This window comes from Lepidothrix coronata, unplaced genomic scaffold (genome assembly GCF_001604755.1).
Source record: "Lepidothrix coronata isolate B3197 unplaced genomic scaffold, Lepidothrix_coronata-1.0 Scaffold282, whole genome shotgun sequence".
NCBI lineage: Eukaryota > Metazoa > Chordata > Aves > Passeriformes > Pipridae > Lepidothrix > Lepidothrix coronata.
Window position 1 is genome coordinate 350068 of NW_016690462.1, and position 25160 is coordinate 375227.

The following is a 25160-nucleotide window of genomic DNA, read 5'->3' on the forward strand; positions in this document are numbered from 1 at the left end:
GGGCCACCACTGAAGGAAGCTGGGCATGTCACTGAATGGGATTTATTGAAATCAGGGCAGACATTCATAGAGTTTTATTTTTCCAATGCTTGCATTGTGGAAGTGCAAGATGCTGTTCGCAAACTGTGTTGCTGTTGAAGCAAGAAAAGATTCCTACAACTCAGATCCATTACTTTTGTTTCGTTTGTTTTTTTTTTAATGAAAAAACTAATATTTGACAAAGTCAAGGAGGAAATAATAAAACAGATTAAATATTTGATTTTCAAAGGCAGTTGTGTAGAATACAAAAGAAAATTTAGTAAATGAAAAAATTAAAACTTTACAATCAAAATAATTTCTGTTTTCCTGAATTTTAGTTATATCATTTTTATGTAAATTTTAAGGACAGAAGTCCTTATTCTACTATTGATCCAAGTACTCACACACATGTTAACATTAAAAAATGTTTTAGGTCTGATTGAAGTTAATGATATGAATTGAAGGGTTTTGTTGAGTTGGGAAATGAGTGTTTAGTTGCAATGAAGGGAAAACATTAATTTTGTTTCTTCTCAAATATGATCATGTCATGTGAATTGTTATTCTCACCAATACATTGGTTTTGGTGTCCATTGGGATTCATACATGACTATTGTAAAGACCTGGTAGCATAAGATGAAAATAAAAGAACAGGGATGCTGGGATTTTTGTCTAGAAATAACTTGTTCCCTCTTTCTAAAGTCATAAGGGACTCAAGTAACTTTGGGAAAACAAAAAGTGCACAAGGGGATAACATGAAACATTATTTTGGAAATGCAGCATTCAGGAAACAACTATTAAGGTGGTTACTCCAGATAGATTACTTTAAAAGCAGACACTAACACCACTAAATGAGGAATTTGAAGCTACTGTTCTGTACAAACTCAGTTTATTTTCAGCAAATTACTCTAAATGAATTCTTTGCCTACTTTTTAACAGATGTTATCACAGGGAACTGTTCTCCTGAGAATTGGCTTTATCATTCTGTCCCTGGCCTCTTTTGGACTACTTATGGAGAATAAGTAAGATACAAAACATAGGGTTTTTTTCTTCTTTCATTATGTATTATTATAATTATATGGAAATCTCAAGTGTGTCAGAATTTATATCGATAAAGAAATACAGATATACTTGGACACATATGTTGTTTTCTGTAGACTAGAAAATAGCACATGACTAGCCAGCATCTAAATACAGGAGTGTTCCCATAGCAATTGGTGGCTGCATTTGTATTGTCCCTTGCAGAAAAGTTTTGGGATGGGTTAGTCATGTCTCCCACTGTGCTTGCATTTATTGGGTCCACACCTCTGGGTTTGGGACATTGTCAGGTGAGTGGGACCTGCCAGCTGTCCCAAAGCTGTTCAGGGACAGACTGCGATCATACCGTGTCAGTCCTGTGTAGCATGCCAGAGGTGACAGATATAGTGATGGTATATGAAAAGCACACAATGTAGCTCACAGTAGACTCAATATCATGTGGAAGATTGTGTAGACTTAAGACTAAACTTAATCAGTATGGGTTCAAATGAAATTGGATGTTGAGTACACAAGCCCAGTGAGACATACATTATGAAGTAGGGCATACAGGCATTGTGGTCCTACAGAAGGGTAAGTGGCAGGCCTAGTTTCTTACAAAGAAACTATTTGCCCTGCCAGAGCAGAAATGTGGAATAGAAGCTTCCTTTGAGACTGAGGGGCCAGTACTGCTTTGCACCTGCTGTTCATTGTATTTTCAGAAAGGAATACATTTTATTTTTATGGACTGAACAGTTTTTTCAGGATAGGTAAAAATCTGTCAGTATGACATATATGTGTATAATTAAGGGAGTTAATAATGTGAATTAGTAAAATTTATAGAAATAGACCCATGAAAAGGTGTATATTATAAAAACTTAACTCTAAGTTTATAAAAGATGACTTGATGCAGGACATCACAGACTAATTCTACTTTCAGTTTTTCACTGAAGTTAAAAAAGAAAAGATTGGATGTTAATCTGAATTGATTCCCTTTTCTAGGTCCAAAGCAGGAATTCTGGAAATCATCCGCTGCTTAGTCTTCATAGTTATTTACAAACTTGGCTACTTTAGAAGTCAATTTTCTTTCTTGGGCTATGCATATGAGGTAAGACATTTATTTTGAAGTGTCTATGGTGATTACTCTAGATTTTTATCTTTCCAGAAAAAGCAGAAATACTAAACATTTATATTTTGCTTTCTTATGTTTTGTTACACTATTTGAGCATTGTTTTTTTCTTATCTCTTTATCCTTCATTTTTTATGATCATTTTGTAAGAAAATTATTTGGGTTTGCTACAGAGATGACAATTTCCATTGGAAAAAAATCATGGAAGTGTGTATTTACCATTTCTTGTGAAAATAATATATTACTGGCCATATGCTTTGAAGAGAATAATGTAAATGAATTGCTGAATTTGAATTGTTTAATTCTCCTTTTATGAGAGAAATCTGGAAATGCTTGGAGTCTGGAAGACTTCAATATAAAATATTTTGTTTTGTACTTAGACTTTACCTCAGAAACATACTTTTAGCCATTGACAAAGGAGGATACTGAACTAAATATATCTATAGTCTGATTAAGTCTGGTTGCTTTTGTGTTCTTAGCACTCATTTTTATCCTGTGTCTTTAGCTTTTTAATCTTTCTTTCTTTTTCCAGTACAGTTAGCATTTAATGACCCTTTTAATAGTATCAGAATTAAAATAATCATTAATGAGATTCTGATCTGAATAACATTACCAAGCTCCCTACTGTTGGTTACCAGCAAAGGTTGTGTTCAGTAAGGTTATGAATAGGTTGATGGACTAATAGAACTGTTATCTACTACTTTTTGGATTAAAATTGGAAAAAAATCAAATAAAACAGTAGGGACTGAGACTCAACCAGATTCAAAATGGTTCGTTTGACTTGAAACATCTGCAAAATTTATAGCAACTTTCCTAATTGGAGGTTTCTGGTCATGGTGTTGATTGTCCTGCTTTTCTAAGGGAACAGGCAATAGAAAAATGAAAAATATCTATTACTGCTGTGGGTCTGGGTGTTTTTTTGTTTTTTTCTTTTTACCTGGAATAGGAAACAATAACTATTAGACAATATTTAAAGCTAGACAAATGCCACTAATTGAGAATTTGTTAAATTTTCCCCCCATATTGTTACATTGTCAAAGCTTTGGTGTATAAATCAAGCAGCTCTTGAATTGCTTTGATAGGAGTCTGCCAGAACTCAGCAGATATTTTAAGGGTTTTACTTGCCTAAATATAATTTGGGAAATGTTTGCATTATTTCATGAGTAGCCTAATAAAGTAGACAGGCTTGTAGCTACAAATTCTAAAATTTGGCACCTAATCCTAGAAGCCTTGAGATATAACTTTCAGACTTGAATTATTTGGGCATTCTAACTGAATTTTGGGAGAATTATATGTCATAGTATACACTCTCATAACTTGCTGAGTTGTGTGTATTCATACGTAATGGTGTTTCTTACTAAGAAATGAGTAGAAGTAAAATTATCATATTATTATTTCTATTGTTTGTAGGGAATTATGGTTCTTACTCAATTTGTTATATTTTTCTGTCATAAAAAATTTGACTTTAGTGTCATCTCGAGTTCTTCTCCGCTGTACTCTCCTATCCTTTCTTGTGTGCAATGTTTTTCCTTTTATCCTTGATATTACAGTTCTTTGTTGCTCTTATTTTAGTCCCTTGTTTGGCGCAGTCCCTTGTTTGGTAGTCCATTTGTCACAAGAAACAGGAGTACCTTGCTTACAATTTTGCTTTGAAAATTCTGAAAGAATAGTTGTCTTTCAAATAATTTGATGTTGGGGAGACCAGAATAGATAATGTTTCTGAGTGATGCCAATATGTCCACAATTGGGATTTACATTTTATCATGAATCGACAATTTGGTGATATTAATAGCTATTGTGATCATAGAATCATAGAATAATAGAATAGTTTGGGTTGGAAGTGACCTATAAAGGTCACCTAGTCCAATCCCCTGCAATGAGCAGACACGTCTTCAACTATGTCAGGTTGCTCAGAGCCTCATTCAAGCCGACCTTGAATGTTTCCAGGGATGGGGCAACTACCACCTTTCTGGACAACTTGTTCCAGTGTTTCGCCATCTTCGTCATGAAAAATATTTTTCTTTTTTTAGTCTGAATGCTTGTGATGAACTCCAAAGTATCCCCCATTTTAAAATAAATGATCTGCTTTTGCTCCCAATGCATTATACAGTTTGATTCATGTTAGTCATGTTCTTATGTGTCTAATGGAGTTTATGTTAAAAAAAAGTCTGAGCAAATAGAAACTGATGAAGATTTTTCAATTCATGTTGAGAAGTCTTCAAACATTAATGTTTTATCTCAATATTGAGATTGAGCCGATCATTTTAAAATAGCAGTACCAGAAAGCATAATAAATAAATAAACAAATTGTTTCCCCAGAAATTAGGTTTAAGATTTATCCTAAAATTGTTTCTGTTCAGCATTCAAACAAGTTATGTATCCTTAATAGTATGATAGTATAGAAAACTTTGAATATCTTTTGTGGCCCATAAACCTAGAGATGCAGGTTTTTTAATTTATGCTACATATGTCCTGGTAATTTTTATCTGCTTGCTTTTCAACTTCCTTTGCTCTGTTTCACTTTCACATCCTCTTAAAAATTTTTGTTTTCCTTGTCTAAATATCCCGTCTTTAGCATACACCTAGATTTAGCTGACTTGGATCTTTTTAATATAATATTTCTAGTACTCATAATCTGTAATATGAAATATATCAAAGGATGTCCTCCTTACATTTTTATCCTTATATGTTACCAAATAATGCTTTAGTAATCCAGCGTTCAAGAATGAACACACAACATCATGTAAAAGAATTTCTGTTGAGATTTTTTTTACTATAAATTATGCCTTCAAGGGCATAATTACTTAGGGATGAAGAGAAATTAATTGCAAGAGACATGATGGCACTATTCAGTGTTTCTAGAATTTAACAGATAATTCTGTCCCAGAATTCTTAAGCTAACAGTGCACATTGCAGCAGATAAGTGCAGGACTGATTTTACCAATGGCATGTTCAATTATTAGTGAAAAAGTATGTGACTCTTGTCTATACATGTGGGCTTTTTCTGTTACTATGTTTCATATGTTCATATTTCTCATGACTATTTTAGAGACAGTAGATAAGATTTCAGAAATAAATAACTTTGCAATACTATTTGCAGGGTATTCTAACTAGCAAAAATAGGTGCCTTAAACTGCAAATGATTGCATTTGGCTCATAAGAAGGTCTGACAGTTATCAGAACTGGTGCATTGGAGGAAGGCCTTCTGGGTGGAAACTAGATGGGAAAATAAAGAAGAAATGAGAGAAAACTAGGGGATCAGTGAGAAAAGGGAGAAGAACAGAGGAAACAAGGAGCAAGCCTTTCCCACTTTCCATTAAATTAGCTCAGATGGGCGTGAAGAAAGCAGCTAATGATGGCAGTCTGAGGGGGAGGAGCAGTCCTGTCCTCTGGCTCCAGCCTCTTACCCTCTTTGCTGCCCTGCTAGCTGGGTTAGTCAGCTGGTCTAACAGGTAGCCAAAGATTTTTCTTCAGATAAGTGACAAAACTTCCTGTGGAGCAGGTGAGATTCTTAATGCTAAGGTTCAGGGAAGGTGAAAGTAAAAGGAAGCTATAGGGGTGTAAGAAAGGACTTAAAGCTATATTTTAATATGATTGTTAACTGTGTCTGCAGTCTAATAAAAAACCAGCATTTGCTCTACTGATACTTCAAAGTTGTGTGTTACCAGCTTTGGTTCTGTATGAAAATGATGTTATTTTTCCGATCATTTAAATATATTGTTCTCTCTGCTATTGTATTTGAAATCCTTCAATTATATGCTCATGGGGATCTCTCCCAGTGCCCTTTCCTTCTACAAACAAGAAAATAATTTGAAGCTATCATTATCACAAAAGTGACTACAGGAGGTAGAAAAGTGCATGTTTCTCAGTATCCATTTTCTGTTAACCTTGTCCTGAATGTATTTTGTATGGATGGTTAGATGAAAGAAGTAGGGGTGATTGTTTGTGGTTCGTGTGTTTGTTTGGAGTTTTATGTTTTGTTCGTTTGTTTAAGAAAAAAAAGTGGTGATGTATGAGGAAATTTTTAGATCCTAAGAAAATTGTTTCTTGGGTGGAGGTCAGTGAAAACCTCAATGTTAGAGAGAGAGATATATTTGACTGGTTTGAAGAGCCAATATGTTTCTTTTTGAGAATCTGTGCTGCCACATCCTATACTAGTTTTCTTTAGGCTGATTACTTCATGCCTGTGTAATGTGATGATTGTGTGTGTTACTAAAGCCAAATCATTTTCTGTCAGACTGGGCCTGGAGCCTTCTAACCACCTGGAGGTAGCAGAAAACATTGCTTGTATGTTCAGTTATGTGACGGTTCAGCAGGCATGATATGTAAAAATAAATCTGTGATGATGGTGCACCTCTTCAAAGTGTTTCCATCCAACTGCTCTGGTTTGGCATCAACCTGCATATTCCATGAGCTGAATTTGGTCAAGCACTGGCTGTTATTTGACAGTAGTACTAATGAGGAGCAAGTAGAAATGAAAGCCATTGACATGTTGTTGGAACTCTTGTCTTAAATATTTTCAAAAACTCTCATAGTGGCTGCAACTCAGTACTGAGAAAGACTCTTAAACTAAGGGGCTAGGAGTGAGGAAGCTGGAGGAGGAAATAGATGTCTGTCTTGATGTGCTCATTTATCTGGCAGGCATGCATTAATTTACAGGTAGGAAGGACAAAAATCTAGGGCAACTGTCATGGAGGAAAAGAGAGAAAAAGAGAGACTGTATATACATGTGATGTTTTAAATTCATAACTTGTTTTCTTTTTTGTTTTATGTGGGGGTGTGGTACATTAGAAATATAACTAGCTTTGGAAGTTACACAGAATGTTGTGCTGCAGGGTATAGTTCAGCCCTTAACTAATGAAGGCAGAAATAAGCTTTGTTGTGGTCAAATTGTTTATTTACGCCTCCAGAGTATCTGAACTTGGTAGATTCAGCTGTTGCAAAAACTTTTGGAGACAGTATTCTGTACCAAATGGACTGCTTCTCTGATCTTTGATGCAATTCACGTGTGTCTTATGGCATGGCAACTAATTGGTCTGGATAAAATATAAAATATCTCTTTATTAAAGAACTGATTTACACTGTATCCTGTGTTCCACAGAAGTCCCTCTTAATGTGATATATTACCACGCTACTTTTTTCTCTTTTCATCGTACAAAGAGTTGCTGTTACCTCACTTGTTTCTTAGTGTAATTTACCAGCGTTGGAATACTGACTTATGAGTACTGACTTAAAACAAACATTTACTCATAAGAACTTATTTCCATCAATGATGGTTTTCTACTCTGTAGCATTTTTCCTTGGTCCCTCATTATGATCATGTGTGCCACATTTCAAAGAGCCGCATATCCCATATTTGGTTTCCATTAAGGTTAAAGCTCCATGCCCTGTGTTATGATTTATGGCCTCAGCATTTATGCAGCCTCTGTGCCTTAACTAGATTGGCTGGTGTATTTCAAATGTATTTTAGAAATGAAACTGGGGATGGAAGGAAACTCTACTGCCTTATGATAAAAAACCTTGTCAACACACATGGAATTAAATAAACACAAGTTGTAATAATTTTTTTCTATGTTAGCTTCATTCAGAAGAGTTTGCTATGCCATGCAGTGTATCCCAGGGACTGGACTTTTAATATTCTTGACAATTGCCCTAAGGGGAATAATGTCCCTTAGAAAAAGTCACAGTAAAATCTGGCAGTGGATTAAGTTAGTTTCCACTTAGGTGTGACAGCAGAGTCATTACTGATTTTAGACTTAGCCAGTTTGAGAGTCGGCTTCACCACCATCAACTAAAGACTATGATGTATAGTTCCAGATGCTCCGGCCAATTGACCGTAAAATTGCTCCACATTTCTGGCAGAGCAGTTGAGCTGGAGCTTTTAAAATCTCCACTCTCTGAGCTCAACACCCTCCCCCCTCTGCTTAAAAGCTGCTCATTATTCTTCTTCTGCCTGCTGATCTTAGCAAAAGAAAAACTTCTGGAATCAATTAGAAGTGTCTGCACTTGATGAGATTTGCACGTGAGTTTGGAATTGCGAGGCTTTGATAGTGTCAGCCAACAGCTGCAGTTTCAGGTGGTAAAATTGGGGAAGGAATTTTCCAGGGTTTATTTACAATCATAAAAATAAAACAAAAATCAAGACAAGTTGGAAACCATCTAACATGTTGTTAAAATGAAGCCAGAATTGGGTTACATATTTATTTTGTCTCAAAAAAAAGTAAACTGGTGGTTTATTATCAGGATCTTTTCAATTACCTTGCAATTACTAGGCTGTATAGAGCAGTTGTAATAAAATGCAAGCTATGGTCTGCTTGCTGTAGTTTTAAGTATGAAAGAAGCATCTGCTATTACTTTTGTCACTTTAATTGCTTGACAAGACAAGGAGGTAGTCATACTTAATGGAAATCAGAAGCATGCAGTCAAAGATAAAGCCAAGGTAGTACTGTGAAGATAAAAAATACATATTCACGTATGCTGTCTGAAATTTTGTGTTTTTTCTGTCAACACATTCATAGTTAAGTTTATTTTCTGACCCTTCTTAGCCCAAAGCAGTTAGTGATTGGCTTGAAACTGTATGCAGTGATTTGGATTTTAAAGATAACAGACATGCCAATGAGATTATTAATGTTCAGTTATACATCTGAGGGTGTCTTTGTAAAAATGAAGCTGTACCATTTCACACACATTGTTACTGAGTGGTTTGGTTCATAAGTCAAAGCATAATTTTTCTAAAAGCCAGTAATGCTACAAACCCCGTCAAACTACATTCTTTTCTACATCACAATAACACATGGATAATGATAGAAATGTCCATACCAGTGAATTGCTTCACCGACATTAGTCCCTGGTGACAACTGAGATATTCCACATGGATAAATGTTACTGTCTGTGCAATTGCAGTTCTAGTACTAGAGTATTAATGAGCAATTTATTTTTTTTTTTAATGCACAAATGTGTAAATTTGTTTCATACCTGGTTTCTTCCACAGAGGAAATCTAATCTGTACAGTATTTTTTAATTAATTTTTTTCTCCCTTTAAATTTAGAGCTTAAAGTACTTCCAGAAAAGACACACTCAGAGAATGCATGTTGGCAGTGTTAGTTATCAGTGTTAGCACAGAGGCACCTCTGCATCACAAGACAAGCAGTGCTGGCATACATTGGAGTGAGAGGCAGGCATACATAGAGACCTTGAGCTGTTTGGGTTCTATAGGAAAGGTGCAAAGGCAGTTGGAGCAGATGTGTTTCCTACTGCTGACAGAGCCGTTGCTTACTGGTCTGTTGACACTCTCATACATTTTACGTTCAAAGATGATTTAAAGGTATAGTGGAAAGTACATTGCAGTCTCTAAGAGTCAAAGGTAGGGTAATAAAGGATGGGCAATTCCTGTGTCCTGAAAGAAAGATACTGGCTTGTCTGCTGAGATCTCCCATCCACACAGGTTGTGTGGGGAGAAGCAGAAGATGCAGTCCGATGAGTGCAGAAGGTATCCCCAACCACGTAGAACACCCTAGAGCGGGGAACCTTCCAGCATCACTGTGCCAGGCCAGGATGTGTATGTTCTCTGGGACCTGGCTGTCTTTAGCCCATCAAGCTCACCTCTATGTATGTGCTTGTTAGGACAACCTGATATGCAAAATTAAATAGCGTGCCACCAAAGCTATTGTAACAGGCAGGTGGGAATTATCCTAATCTGAAAGAGAGGAGAGCTGTATCTGCATTCCCAAGACCATGAAGACAGATGACTTAGTTTGAATTTTATCTTCAACATGGCAGGCAGAGGGATTGAATCAACTTTTAGGAGATAAGAACTTTAATTAAACGAGCTGTTTCTGATGTGGAATAGATCTGGATTTGGCAGGTACAATGTGACCACAAAGAACCAACCTAGTGTTTAAAGCATTCTGGATATTTCTGTCTCATAAGATTTAAATAGAGAAAACCCAAATGTAAAAAACACATGCAGTCCAGGGTTACTCAATGTTTATGTCTTGCAAGGGAAATGGAGGTACAAGACCCTTCTTCCCATAAATGTCCCTTCCCACTTCTGTAACAGTGAGCAGAACACAGCAGCTGTGAAAACTTAGCATTTCTGCAACAGTGTCTGTGCAGGATGCACAGAATTAGACTGAAACATAGGCCATTGGAAATCTAAATCAATACCTGTATGTCAGAAAGCAGAAAGTCATTCAAAGTGTTCTATAATATGTTTTAGTACTTTTTCTTTAATCACAAATTCTATCTTTTATCTTTTGTTCAGTCTATTTTTTTCAGAAGCTTCCTATGAGCAACAAAGCACAGTAAACATTCAGCCTCTGTTTTTCTACTAGCAGTACCTGAAATAACCACAGAGCCTGAAAACTAGTTCATGACATCTGGGCAATTGCATGCTAAATTCTAACCAGCCAGTCCCTCTTGTCTAAAGTGGGCGGTAGATCAGTAAGATAAAATCAAGCTGTTATCTGTGCTGTCATTTATTTTCTGTATTACTGCCTTGTTGTATCATTCCCTTGTACAAGTTCTGTTTTCTATGATGTTTAGAGTGAGGGAATAAGGGAATATAGAGAAAGCAACAATGCTATATTTGGTTTTATATTTGGGTATTGTGGAGCACAAAGAGAATGTTTTAAATTTTTTTTCTCTTGCCAATGCCAAATAAAAATTGCCTGATGAAAGAAGATTAACAAATGCTATGTTTAACAGCTGATTACCAAATGCAGAACACACAAAACATTTTGTATGTTTAAAAGTTGGAAATAGGTGTTATGAGAAAAAACTAAATGTAAAGCTCTAGTTATCACTTGAAACCAAGGCAAAATAATGTAGCAACCCCCTATAGAGTCTGAGAGTGATCACATCTGTCCTGACAGAATTTGTTTGGTTTGTCTTCATGTGGAACCCATGAAATGCCTGGAATAGGTTGTTAATTTTGCTGATTGGAAGCTAATACGCAGTTGAAAATGCCTGGTTTTAGTTTGAATATTTTAGATTTTTTGGAGAAGAGGATGCTATATTTTGTCCTTAGCTATTACTTGAATTCACTGCATATGACTATAAATCTTTAGATCTATTAATTCTTCTTCTTGTTCGCTTCATGTAGTTTGGCTACAAAGAATGGACAGATATTAGGAAACAGTTAAAAGTGGCAGTGAAACAGGATGCTAAGAAGCAGAATCTGGCCATTAACTGCATTGTTTTATACCTACCTGTCTCCATAACTCTTTCCACTTCCCTTTGTCTGAGGCCAACACAGTTAAATTATAATATTTTGGGGAACATACCTGCCTTTCTGCATACATAAAAGGGCCTGTCCCACTTCTATGCACTATGTAAGCAGTGAATAGAGTTCCCATCATCCTAGTTAAGTTCCTGGTCACTTTTTTTTCTACACTTACAAGTGAAGCCTATTAAACAGTTGCCTTGTTTAGAAAACTCAGGAGTTTTTATATGTATACGTAATATTTTTAAGTTCTCTGCTGTCTTCACCTGAGAACATTCTAGAACAGGATGAGATGTGTTCAGGAGCATAATTGTAATAACTTGATGGGCCATCTTTGCTTCTAATGAAAGTGTTGCCCTAAGCTGAATCCATTCCAAATGTATCCTCCATACTATGTGTATGGATGGTAGTTAGCTTCTGGGGTTATCTGAGGCTTATTGAAATACATCCCTCGACCATAAAACATGTAAAAAGCAGAAATTCATCTGTCAGACTTGTGAATTGGACCTAAAAATGTGTTACCAAGATGCCAACATCTGAGAAGAGCTTCATAAATTTTAAAATTAGGCTACAACTTGCTAGAATTTGCCATGCCCTCTGGATAGCAGTCTAAAATGTGCAGTTTGCTGAAAAAACATGGCATATGCTTTGATATATTTTAACAAGCACTGAAAAAAATTTGAGACTTTTCTAACTAAAAGGATACAATAGTCCTTTCTCCTTCTCGTCCCTTTCATTGCTTTTTCTTTTTTTTTTTTTATCTATGTGTGAGAATGGAAAAGATACTAAAGGAAATGGAGAGGATTAAGGAAAATTTTATTTTGTAGTTTACTAACCAAATCAAAATAAAACAAAACCTACAAAATATTTTTATGTCCTTGGAAACTGGAAATTTCTTCACTTCTTTTACAAAATGGAAGACAAACAAAAACAACTGAAGTTAAAATGTTTCATTCTGCCTGAGTTGATACACTTTTTTTTTCACTTTAAATTTTGGGGTTTTTTTCACCCCACTATTATAAAATAAGAACAGTCAAATACCAGAACAAATTATTGGCCAAAACAAAAACATCTCACTCAAACTTCTCCATTTAAAATAAAATCAGAAGTCTTCAACTTGCCGTGAGTCCATTAATCTCAAAATTACACATTTCAAGAAATAAATTCTTTGATTTAATTGTCGGATCTATACTTCTAAGAGCAGAGAAAGGTAAGCAAGTGGCTACCTGAAGCTCTTGATGTTGCAGTAAGAAGCTTTCTATTAACAGAGGGAAACTGGATATTTAAAAAAGCAAAACCTGTCTAGTTTTAGCACAGTCCTAGGTATCACACCCTGATTTATTTCTGTCATTATACATTACCCAAGGGTAACTCACTGGAAACAGATAAAATAATTCTAGAGTACTCTGATTAAGAATAGTGATAGAACCAATACAGTTACATAGCCTTTATTTGTATATAACTTGGTGCCGTCATTCCTTGATTTTTTCAAGGATCTTATTGGACTATTTATCACCTTCTAAATAATTGCTAATTTCTACCAAGTTTTTATAAAAAGTCTAAATTCTCTAAATGAATCAAATCTGCTCATTCCAGTGATGTAAAACTGACAGTTTCACTCCTGGCTCATGAAGAGTTAAGGAGGCAAACAGGTTCTTTAGTGGATCCAGGTTTATTTTTTTGGCTTTGTAAGCTCTCTGGCTTTCAGAACTTATTAGCATCAAATAAAAATCAAAAGCATCAGATTGCAAAAGTAACAAAAATTATAGCTGTGAAAGCAGCATGCAAGCAAAACTGGTCCATTTTTCCTGGACAGTCCACATAAAACCTGCACAACCAACTACTTTACATGCTCTACCTTTTTTATTTTGATCTTTTGGGAGATCAAATTACATGATCTTCGTGCTTTTCTTTTGCTTTTTGCAGTAGTCCTTACTATTAAACTCTACACAAAAGCATATTGTGACTGTAAAATATTTGGGCATATATGCCAATAATTTCAGAGAACCCATAATAGATTTGGCGGCAGAGGTTCTGATTTTCAGAACTGTACGTGTGTGGACAAATGTTTGCCTTTTGGCTTAGATGGAGTCTTTAGAATGTAAATCATCTTTGGAAAACTGTCGTTGAAAGGGAACCATGTTGCTAGCTTAATTGTTAAGAAAAAAGGCAGGCTTGATACCCTTCAAAATTCTGCTGAATGTCAACTCAGTTTTGCCTTTAGTCCAAAGTGTGGTCCCTTTTGAGGGAAGGACTTGGAAACTGGTGACTGTCAAGTATATTATCAAATGCAACATTATTCTTTGTTGAACAGAACAGGCATATTCCAATATTAGCCAGGTTAAAAGTGGAGTGGAAAGAAATGGCAGAGGGGAATGGTGGACACAACAGACCCTCTCCAGTCTGTGTAGGGCACAGCTGGTCCAAAGGGTACCTGTAATGATCTAAGAGTGTGTTAGGGTAAGGATGGAAAGTAGGGAGGATTTTGGAGAATGTATTCTCCCAAACTCCTCTTATTACTTCCTTTGTTAAGGAAGTACTGAATGATAAGAAGTTGCTTATGTGAGCCCTGCAATGTTGTAAAATTCAAGCTTTACAAGGAGAGTGGAAAATGAGAGAAAAGCCTTGGGTTTATACAGCATTATCTGCAAAGCTTCTATTGTATCTTTCCAGCCCAGATGCCCTGATTTCTAAAGTATTTTGCCATGTCCTTGCAGACAGATTATCTCTTTGTAGTTTGGGGCAAGGTCATGGAATCATGGTTCAATATGCTATAGGCACATACTTATCTTATTTTCCCAGTAGTCATGAGTTCCTGAATCAGTGATTTAAGCCTAAACATGGTGCTGGATTGTTCTGTCCCAAACTACAGAGAAGACATTGCTATTGTTAATATTCATTAGCAAAAGTTTTCTCCTTTGAAATTTGTATGAAGTCATCTAAAGTGCAGGTTCAGCTAATGTTGTACTAATGCCAGGCAAGAATGCTGTATGACTTTTCTCCACCATCGTTTCCCTATTACAGTTAATGCAGTCCATCTTACTGAAACCAAAAAGCTATTGCCAGTACACCTCTTAAATTATTCTGAAGCTGCCAGCTGTGCCATTTGCCTTTGATCCTTTCTTTCATGATAATTGTCATACTGAAAGGTAAAACTAAAATATATTCTGTACCAAGTGCCACCTCTTCATACTTCTGGAGGCTGTTTGTCTTCATGAGATTTCTGCAAATTTCACATGCTATTAATAGTCTTCTCTATGTGCTATTGCTGCCATCAAGTGCAATTATATAATTATGCATGTGCAGCTATTCATGTACAATAATTTTTAAGTAATGCCAGCTCTCTGGAGCTCCAGCATTTTTGTACTTCTTAACTTTAGAGAACACTTAGCATTACATGAAATGCATGAAACACCTCGTTGTTTTATTTTAATGAGAGGACTAAAAAATTAAAAAATTGTGGTTGAATATGCACTTTGAAGTATGTTGCTGACCAGAAGAATAGATTGCCTTGTTAATAGATGATAATAGTTTAGTGACTTGCTTTTATGTTTCTTTACTCTCCCTGATAAGATAATTGAGAAAAACTGTGGAGTCATCAATGTAAATAAATCTCTTTAGTAATGATAACAATTATATTTCCCTTACAGGTGTTATTGTACGCTAAGAGAAAGACCTTTAAGATGTTCTTCGGACTAGCGTGGTTTAAAAAAATGCTTTTCAGATATGAAAATCTATATAATTTCTGATTCAAAATATTTAGAGAGGAAAACACTTTTCAACTGTTTATTTAGTGCTTTAGGAATGGCGCTGTCCATTCACTCTACAGCAGCAAATTAGTATTTTATTGTACTAATGAGAGGTTGGACTGCAAGTAGAAAAACACTTCATCAGTGCATTCACTGTTGGCAATGCGCTGGTTAAGAATAAATATTTCCTTTATTAAATCTGAAATCAAACTAGTTGGCATCCAGGTATTCTAATAGTTGTACGAGATACTGTCAAGTCCCAGAACAAAGCAATAGTCCTGCTTCCGGGGATATTCAATGTAAACGTGATATGAAAGACAGCAGATAAATGTGGACCAGTATTAGGACCATTGGAGGAGAAATCCCAAAGCATTTGTCTGAAAATTGAGCATAATGGGAGCTAACAGAATTAGGGAAGAGAGAGGTATGCTGAAAAGATCCTTAAAATGTTGAAAACTAGCTTACTTTTGAAAAGGGTGCTAATGAAAATGTACATAGAGAGGGATGACATAGCCAAAGGCACAATCTAAAACCCACTTATTTCAGTAGCATTCTGGGTGGACATCAGTAAGTTATAAAGGTTTTGGCAGAGAGAATTGCTGTATTGGAGATATGAGAAGACAAGGGTCTGGATGAGAATTCTAGATAGGACCAATTATCTCTGGTATGTTGTTAGAAAAGAATCTGTGCATGTGGATATGGGGAGTCTCAGGAGAGGTGGGAATTGATAGATTTGTGCTGGCATTAATACCTAGAGGAGTATAGAAAGAGAACAAAGACAAAGCTTGCACAAAAATGGTATATCTGAGCTGTACATGATGGCTTAAAAACTTGATGTTACTGAGCCCTACATAATGGCATAAAATAAACTATATTTATTTATAACTTTATTTATATTAAAGATCTACACAATAGATCTTTTGAATAAAAGCAAAAATGATAGAAATATATTTCATATAAAGAAAACTGGTCAAATATACAACAGATTAATAGATTTCTTCTTGCTGAGTTCATGGTGGTAAGATTTTTATATTTTTTTAACATATGAAAGTAAATTTTTCTGGCAACTGGGACTAAATGGGATCCCTGGTCATATGTCAGTAGAGTGCTCTAGTACTACAAAATTACTTTACTATTGTCAGAGAGGATTCATCTGTGAGATAGCAAGTTTTCCACCACCAATGTCTTCTGCAAAAGCAGGAATGAATTGAAGTAGTGTTGAGAATTCATTAAAAATATTTGTGATAAATCAATAGCCATAAGAATTAAAGATCAGGGTGCTAAGTAGGATTTAAATCTTTGCCATTGGCTGTCCTGACTGATGCGAGCAAAACCGTATAGACACTTCCCGTTAATCTGGGCAAAACTTTATTTATTATCTCTCTTCATATGAAAAAGGGCCCTCTAAAATAAACCTATTTAAAAATATTTTCAGAAAGAAGGAAAAAACTATCTCCATAGAAACCCTGAAGTAATATATGAGCAACAATAAAGAAAGGTTTCAGGAGAGAACTTCAAATAACTGAAGTGCTAGTGAGACATAAGGACACTGGAAGACTTTATGGTGGGAAGGGCTGAAGAAAAATAAAGTGAAGTTGTCTGAAAGAATGTAATACAATGAAAGGAAGGAGAAGAGAAAGCAAAATAATTTGTCAGGTAAATCAAAGATGTTATGGAAAAAAGGATTGCTAAATGGTACTGCTGTCACATGTTTCTAGGAATCAAAAGTTAATATCTGTTCACAGGACTGTTCTCATGTAGTTCCTTCTAAGACTTCAAAATAGCGGTAAAATGAAATTGAAAATCAAATCAACCCAAATACTCAAGAAGTTTCATAACAGCAAGTTTGGTGCAATTTTGAAAAATTAAATAGCATTCCAAAGCAAGATAATCTGAGTCGTTGGGCTTTTTCTAAACAGGAGAGAATGAAGATGTATAGACAAACATTTTTGGTGAAAGTACTACACACTCCCTTTGCAAATGTTTTTATTTTTTAACAACTGTAACCCTTTGCATGATTTGGGACTATTCTGGATAATCTACTATGCCTGAGGGAATGGCTCTAAAGTTTCATTTTGAGAAGTATAGAGACACTATTCTTTTTGCATTAATTTAATATAGGCTTGTATTTTTTAAAGTAAAAGACATTGCACATTAACATATATTCTAATATATTATAGAACCCAGAAGAAATTAGCTTATTGAAAAGCAGTGCAACAGGAAAAGTCTTAGATGATTATAACACCTACTGTAAAGTTTTGCATTTGATATTGCTATTTCAAATGGCTATAGTATGTACTTTGTGTGTGAGTGAAAAACATAACTTGGAAATATTTACATCTGACTGATCTATTTTAAGTAAAAGACATAGATTATTTAGGTGCTAGTGAGAAGTGTGAATATTGTGATTGGCTACCGCACAGAAACTTGCAGACAGGTAGTATGTGGGGAGCAAATGAATTGCTACTGTGTAAGCTTAAAACTGTAGATGCAAAAGCTAAAATAATATTTACCTATACATGGTATAATGAATCTTTATTGGCAACTGGTATTCACAGACTATTTGAAAGGCAGTATTGGCCAGACACAAGTTATTTGGCAGAGATCTTGCCTAGTATATATTTGCAGAGCCTGTCTGAATAAGGATGCTGGCGGGTTTATCCTGATTTCTATTCCAGGTGACAAATTTCTATCCAAGCATATGAGTGATCGAATATTTTCCACTGGAATCTGGGCACTGTAAAATTTCTGAAGCGGAGTAGAAAAATTGAAGGATTTGCTTAAACTGTAATAGTCTCTGCATACCAAGGTGACAGCAAAATATTTCCACTTGGTCAACATCAGGGTGAACTGTGCTGAATTGAACTAAACATTTTCTGGAATACTGATGGTATTTTGTTGCCACTTGTCAGTGGCATCTTCTCTTAAACTAGAAGCTGTGATCACCTTCAGGTAATTCTGTATGAAAATTAAGCAACAGCACTGGAAAGTACTGATGCACTAACTTTATATACTAAAGCAAAGACCTTGGTTCAAAACAGATGAAAGCTATACCATAACCACATTAGCTTATTTTTTTCTGATGCTAAGCCAATTAAGAAATGGAATAGTTTCCATTAGTTTATTTGTCTTTCCTGGAACAATTACAATTACTAAACTTTCCTAAACTATACAAATGTGGAGTCTCCCCTTGTGACAGGTTGTTTAAATTTATAACTGAAGTTAGCATTTCCATCTCCAATAAAAGCCAAACAGACATTTAATTATGGTGCGTGACATTTCTGACTAAAATAGAGCCAACAGAGCCTGTCAGACAGCCCTCATTGTTCATGGATTTTGAACAAATTGGGGATCTGTGAATTTATAGCCAGGTTTTTCTCTACTATTGTTTAAAATAGCACACATGGAAAACACGCCATGGGTGTGTTGTAATTCAGCTTTAATGATGTAACACTTGGTTTCAGTCAATTGTTGGAGGATCACAGTAACGCTGGTTTAGTGCTTCAGACGTTGCATGTTCCTTAGCAATTATAGTCCAGCTTTCAATAATGGCTGTTGGCGGGGTATCCACAAGTGAAGTCATAGCAATTTTGAAAAAGAGCTAATAAAAATACACCTGCCTTGTAGTGGAAAATGAGCCTTTAATATCTTTACTTTGAAGTTGAGTGAAGCCCACAGCATTAACGAACAGATACCAGTGTTATGATGCAGTAATCCACTCCCCCAGGGAAGTCAGGAGATTGAGGTATGAAAGTCTACTATTTTTTAGTCGCATATTTTTTAGTCACCATAACATCATGAACAAAGAATGGGAATAACAAGGTGATAATAAAAACTGGAAGGAGTGTTAGCTGTAAAGTTAGGAATATGCAAAGCCATCCCAAGCCATAATTCAGGGATGCTACTTACGGCTTAAGTGATGTATAGTGAGTCAGTTGTTAGCTTTAATACAATTCCGTATTTAAATATATCCAAATCCACTTTTTGTTGAAACAATATATAGCCTATTAAAATAGGATTTAAGAAAAAGAATGAGAATTTTTTTTTCATACAACTTCTCAGCTTTCTATTCTGGATCAGTTTAGCTTTTGACAACATTTTTCACAGCCACTGAATATTCGCAGCCATTAATAATCTTCAGTTGGTTTTCTTCACCAAAAGATCTAGGGTGGATTCATTTTGTCCTTTTGTTACATTTTCTTTTATATTCTCTCCTGATATACTCCATATGTTTTGAATTCTTTTTCATTTTAGAAAGCATGTGTAGTTACATCCTTGCGCCATATACAGTCAAGTTACATATCTTTCTAGGGCAGTCCATAATGCAGTAGTTATATGCAGTTATAAGCTTGTGTTTGGAAGAAGTGTAACAAAATATATTTTCAATAAATGGTGGGGAAAAAATCCAACCTCTTTAACTACTTCTAAAATGAGAATAGGAACTTGGAGGATCTGTTCCTGCCTATTACTAAATTAGCGACTGCTTAGGCAAATGACAGAATCTTTCTTCGTGTTGGTTTAACTGAGTGGAAAATGCATCCAAGGATGCCCGCATTATAATGAGTTTTGATTACTCTTTTAGCAAAGACCCTCTAGAATTACCCTATTAAAGGCCTTAAGCAACTGGATGTTACACGGTCAAAGGAAACTGGTTCCCGGTGTCCACAGCTTTTTTTTTCTGCACAAAACTCCATTGCCTATTGTGACACACTACTCCCGTCATGCAGATGGCTGTACTAGTCTTACTACGGTGAACATGCCTAAAGTGACTTCAAGCCAAGTATATATAATAACAGCTCACCTTAGGCTTGCAGTTGCTCTGTGATATGTTATGCAGCTGTTTTGCAATAACTACTGTTGAAATTAAGATCTAAACTGCAAAAAAAATTGTATAGGTATATGCACAAATGGGCCTCTTATCATAGTTGGAGTAGAACAGAAATTAATATGATTGGTATATTCTTAGCGCAGTAAGATTTATCTGGAAATTGGCAGAGCTGCTTCCGTGTTAATCGCTAGATATAATTTATGAAAAAAAATTTAAAACATTTTGTCAGAAATTTGTCTGCAACCCGAAGCAGCCCAGGAACCCACAGAATACAAATCCTGCAGTTAGACCTTCAGTTTTAGCAGTGTTAGAGATTCCTCTTAAAGTTACCAGAATTTGAACTGTATACCTTCAGGGATGGATGTTGCTTCTCTCATCCTCATCCTCACCCCCACCAACATAGTACAATCCTCTAAGTGGAGAGGTGAAAGATAAAGGGTGCTTAACCCCATGCTGGCCTGATCAAACACTGTTCCCTGCTAACACAGGAAGAAACATTCATCAAAGGGATATCACTTGAGTATGTTCCTACAAAAACATGCACACATGCTTAACTTCATGTTAATGGGGCTATTTAGGTGCATGAAGTTAAGCATGTGTTTTAAATCTTTGCTGGATTGTAGTCTGTATTTTCCTTTCCACTAACCTGAGCCTTTACGCAGGGTAGTTACCTTACTGGTCTGAAATGCCGAAAATTCCCTCTGTCTATGGAAAAGATTTTATATGTCCGAATTCCCTTGTAGATCATCCCTAGTTGCCATGGGATTTTAATCTTATTACATCTGTGTTTTCTAATTTATGTTTAGGGATAGTAGCACATTTTTACAAATTTCAAATAACTTGTATGGACTTGCTACTTTTCCAGAGCAAGTATTTATATAATTACTTTTCAAATATAGCCCCTGTAATAGCTACTTATTTAAACTAAAAATACTATTAATAATGATACAGATTTCTAACTTTTGTGCTAGTTTTTACTCTTAACTAATGGTCTTATGGTCATTTCTGCTTTACTCTTTTCTATAAGGAATCTTCCCTGCCTTGTGAAGAATATTTATCTATTCCATGTTTATGTAGGCTGCATATAACCAACTTTAGTGAATCTGGACTGAGAAGCGTCGTAATAAAGTTACCCCTACAAAAGTAATGTATTAAGAAAAGTGTGTTTGTAATCCCACATATTCAGCAGAAGATTTCAGCTGGAAAATGTTTATAAATTAATTTCCCAATGTGTTGATAAGCTTATTTTTCAGAAGGTGAAAGGAAGAACATGAGAGCAAAAAAACCAACTCATTATAAGCTTGCTGTGCCCTTCATACTTGTGGTCCCACAAACCCAAGTCACCAATCCAGTTCACAAAGAGATTCTGAAATACTTATTTCCCCAAAGGGAATGAACTGCAACATAATAATGCCTGCCAGATAACTTGTGATCATTCCACTTTTTTCTGGAACTTCCACCAACTCCATTCCTAGTGAGTCCAAACTTCTTGTCTTAATCTTCATATCTTCCATGCAAATTCTTACTCTCCTCTATGCTCCCGACTGCATGGAGTTGTCTCTCATCACCTCCCATTTCATTGGGGAGGTCCGTCTTGAGCCTGTGCCTGATGGTTTTTACTCCTGTCATTTGTTGAAGTGACTTCTTGAATTATTATTTATTAATGTCTCCCTCAAATCCTCTCTCAGGATCTGCTTCTTTCAGGGCTCCTGAAATCCAGGGACCAGTGTGTTAGAGTGTTAGCCGAAACAAAAAAAACCTTTAGATGGCTGCTGGCCCAAGGCACATGCTACAAGCATCCCTCACAATTGTCTCTCTTATTTGTGAGCTCTTGTTTGTCATTATGGGTTATAAGCTCATGAGAAAAAAATGCATTTTAAGGTTTGTTTGTAATTCTTCACTTACTGCAACCCAGATCTTGATTTCTGCTGCAGAAGTTGACTGTGGTAAATTAGTGAACTGACAAGGCTACCCAAACTGAATTGCTGAATTGTGTCTTAATAGGCACTATTAGTGCTATGCATGGCTTAGTAGGCGATTTTCAGCCAAAGATACATTATAAATTTGCAAGAAGGTATCTGTGACCTCTGTTAGGGCCCTGTCCTGGGTCATGCAGCAGATGTGTTGTGGTGGCTGAGAAGGAGAAACCCTGAAAGCAGTTACACACTACATTTTGTCCTGGAAAACATCAGGGAATCCTTCAAATAGAAAGCATTGTTATAATGAAACCCTTGAACCTCTGTACAAGACTAGAAATGGAAACTAGCAACTAGGAGAGAAGTATATGGCTGCATTTAAGTTGGGAGGACAGAAAAGAGTCGTAGATAACAGCTCAGGGGCACAGACCTTTCATGCTGAGACCCGTGTCTCAAGCAGAGGTGTTAAATTAGTGTTCCCAGACTGAAAACTTTTACATCACCACAGAGACAAATTCAAGCTTCCTGCCCTGATGGAGCCATCTGATGGAAGTTTTGAGCAGGGAGTTGGACTATAATCCTATCAATGAGATGAGGTTTTCTGAAGATGAAATAATGCAGCCATATACACTTACTGAGGTTTTTTTGAAGTTAAATGTCACGATGAGGTATATAAACACTCTGTAAGTTCCTTGGATGCATGATTTATAGCTACTAGACATACTAAGGAAGGCAAATTGTATATTGAAAGTTGAGTAGTTAATAGCCAATGACTAAGCATTAAAAAGATGGCCAAGTAAGAATTTTGCTATTTTTGGTAAATAGCTGTGCTTGCAAATTTACATGTACACCAAACTTGTACCACAGACTGATAGCCACTGAACTTGAGCCTCTTGAAGCATTGCATTTTCTTGGATCTGCCTAGTAAAGCCATTGTCATTTATGTGTCCAAATCGGTTTAATGTGGGCATAAGTCCATGGGAAGAAAACACTCTGTATTTTTGCATTTTCAATCATAAACCAGATAGATTTTTAGTTTTCTTCTTTAATGTTTTACATTTAGAGTGGTGCAAGTCTCAGTGTTGTAGCTTTTTTGTGTATTTTGGAGATTACACCTGGCAGCCTGACAGAAAGCTGTCAAAGTAAACAACCAGAATTAATTACCATTCAGTAGTGTAAAAATTAGATAGGGATGTGAAGCTCATAGGAGCTCCACAGAGTAATATACTACTTTATAGCTCTCTACGTTATGGTTCATTAGGTGTATAAATAAATCTTTTTAATACACTTTGTCAGTATGGAAGTAAATTGTCATTTTAAATTAGAATCTCATTAGTGAGCTAGCATACACCTTGATATAAGAAATGCACTTATTTTTGTATTGATGCCATGTTATTGAATTAACTGTCAGTGTTCTCCAGTCAACTGAACTAGATAATAATCAAAAAAGATGTGAAATTATTCTTTTCATTTTCGATTTGAACTTTCTTATACCTCTTCCCAGTGCTGCATACCCAAGGGAAAAGAATTCCTTTATTAAGTCTGAAGCCTAAAATTCCACTGCCTCAGCTCTTAGGAGAATTTTAGAAAATGAAAAACCCTGCCTACAAGAGGGGCTGAAGAAGGGAAAAATAACCAGTTCACAGGCCTTGGGGGATTAATAAGTCTTCCCATATTCCTTGGAATCCCATTGAACTAAAGTTACAAGGAGGCCATGGAGACAAAGATCTTGTGTCTTTTGGTTTCCTGATCAAAGTGGAAAATATAATTTTTTGGATAGCAAATGGTATTTTTCCCTACTTATTTTATCTCTCAATCACTATGCCACCATTTGTTTTATAGATTGGAAATTCAGAACTTCATGTTAGCAACAAAAATTTGTCAAACAAAAAAATGAATTATAAAAGTTTTGATCCTGTTATGGTTATGACATCCTACATATTGAAGGTACAAATTTCTGTACTAATATGGGAGAATTTGCAAAATATTTCTGTAATCTGAAAGTACATTGTTTATGTCCATGCTGGAAAGATTGAAACAGATTGTCAACCTGAAAAAGGTAGAATAGGAAAATTAAAGTCCACTCATCTGACAACTGACATGATAATACTCCTGCAGTGTGATTATTTAAAAAGAATTCACCTACTGAATGCAACAGAAGGGTTGGCTGAACTTTTGTAAACCTAGCTGGAAGGATAGAAAAGAGGGAAAGGTCAGTGGAGAATGTGTATACACTTTTGGATAAAAGGAGCCACTTTCAAAAATAATTTTCAGTCTAGCCACAATTAGGAGACAAATATGAAAGGGTGGGGAGCTGTGGAACAGGCCTGCAAAGGAAACAAGAAAAGAAAAAAGTGTGAAAAAATTCCAAAATATATTGTTTATAGTCCAACAGGAAATTAGCAATAAAGTCACAGTGTTTGTGAGTAGAGTTGAAAGGAGAAAATGGACAGCACTGAAGGGCAAGCTAAGGTAATGCTTTCACTTTCCACAAACAGCAGAATGCAAAGGGTGGTGAAGAAGGAGTGTTTCTGAATGTGAAAGGGTAAGAGCAAAACTGTGATGTGTGTAGCTATGTGCCCATCTTATTTTGGCAATATAGCAGGAAAAATGGGTAAGTTTGGGTCTTTTACATCTAGAAATTGTGTGTTTTTTGAAAATACCATACTCTGTATTAAAATAGCTTAAATCAAGCATTTGGAATGTGTTGCAGCCTTATATTGGGTTCTGTGAACTGAGAACAGAATGCAAATGTGAAAGAGCATCATAGGTGCTACTTAACGTATAATGGTACCTGATGATCTCTCTATGTCAGTTGTGTGAGCTGTTGTGTCACCATAGTGGTTTACTAGCACTCATATCTGCTTGCACTTGATTGCACAGATAGAACTGTATAACAAGATACAAAAAGAGAGAAAGAACCTGTGCAAAGACTTTGTTGGTAAAAAAGGCAGGGAACGGAGCAGAAAATGTAAAACTCCTTATATAGGAAAGAAATATGTGTTAATTTTCACTTGTGCATTCAGGCATTCTGTCAGGCCTCTTTGTGTGCTTTCCATGCTAATACTGGTTTTACAATTTTGTAAGGCTCAATCTTGTATTCCAGTAAAATATCGCTTTACAGGATTCCTGTTTTGTTCTTTTTTTTGTGGAAATTCCTTATAGAAAGATGAGAAATTTCAAATGTATTGATTCCTAAAGATATAATGACAGATGTGGTTTCATCTCAAAAAAGAAAAAAAAATGGCATAGACATCTCTGTGAGGGATTGTTGAGTATGGTTTGT

The 25160-nt window shown here is 35.7% G+C and overlaps 1 protein-coding gene across 1 annotated transcript in view; it reads left to right on the plus strand.

Annotated features, from left to right (window-relative positions):
- Positions 1-25160, plus strand: part of AGMO (alkylglycerol monooxygenase) — a 190525-nt gene that overhangs the window by 111269 nt on the left and 54096 nt on the right. The window contains exons 11-12 of the mRNA XM_017836706.1: positions 955-1037; positions 2032-2137. Of these exons, the coding sequence (XP_017692195.1) occupies positions 955-1037; positions 2032-2137 (189 nt within the window). The remainder of the gene's footprint in view (positions 1-954; positions 1038-2031; positions 2138-25160) is intronic.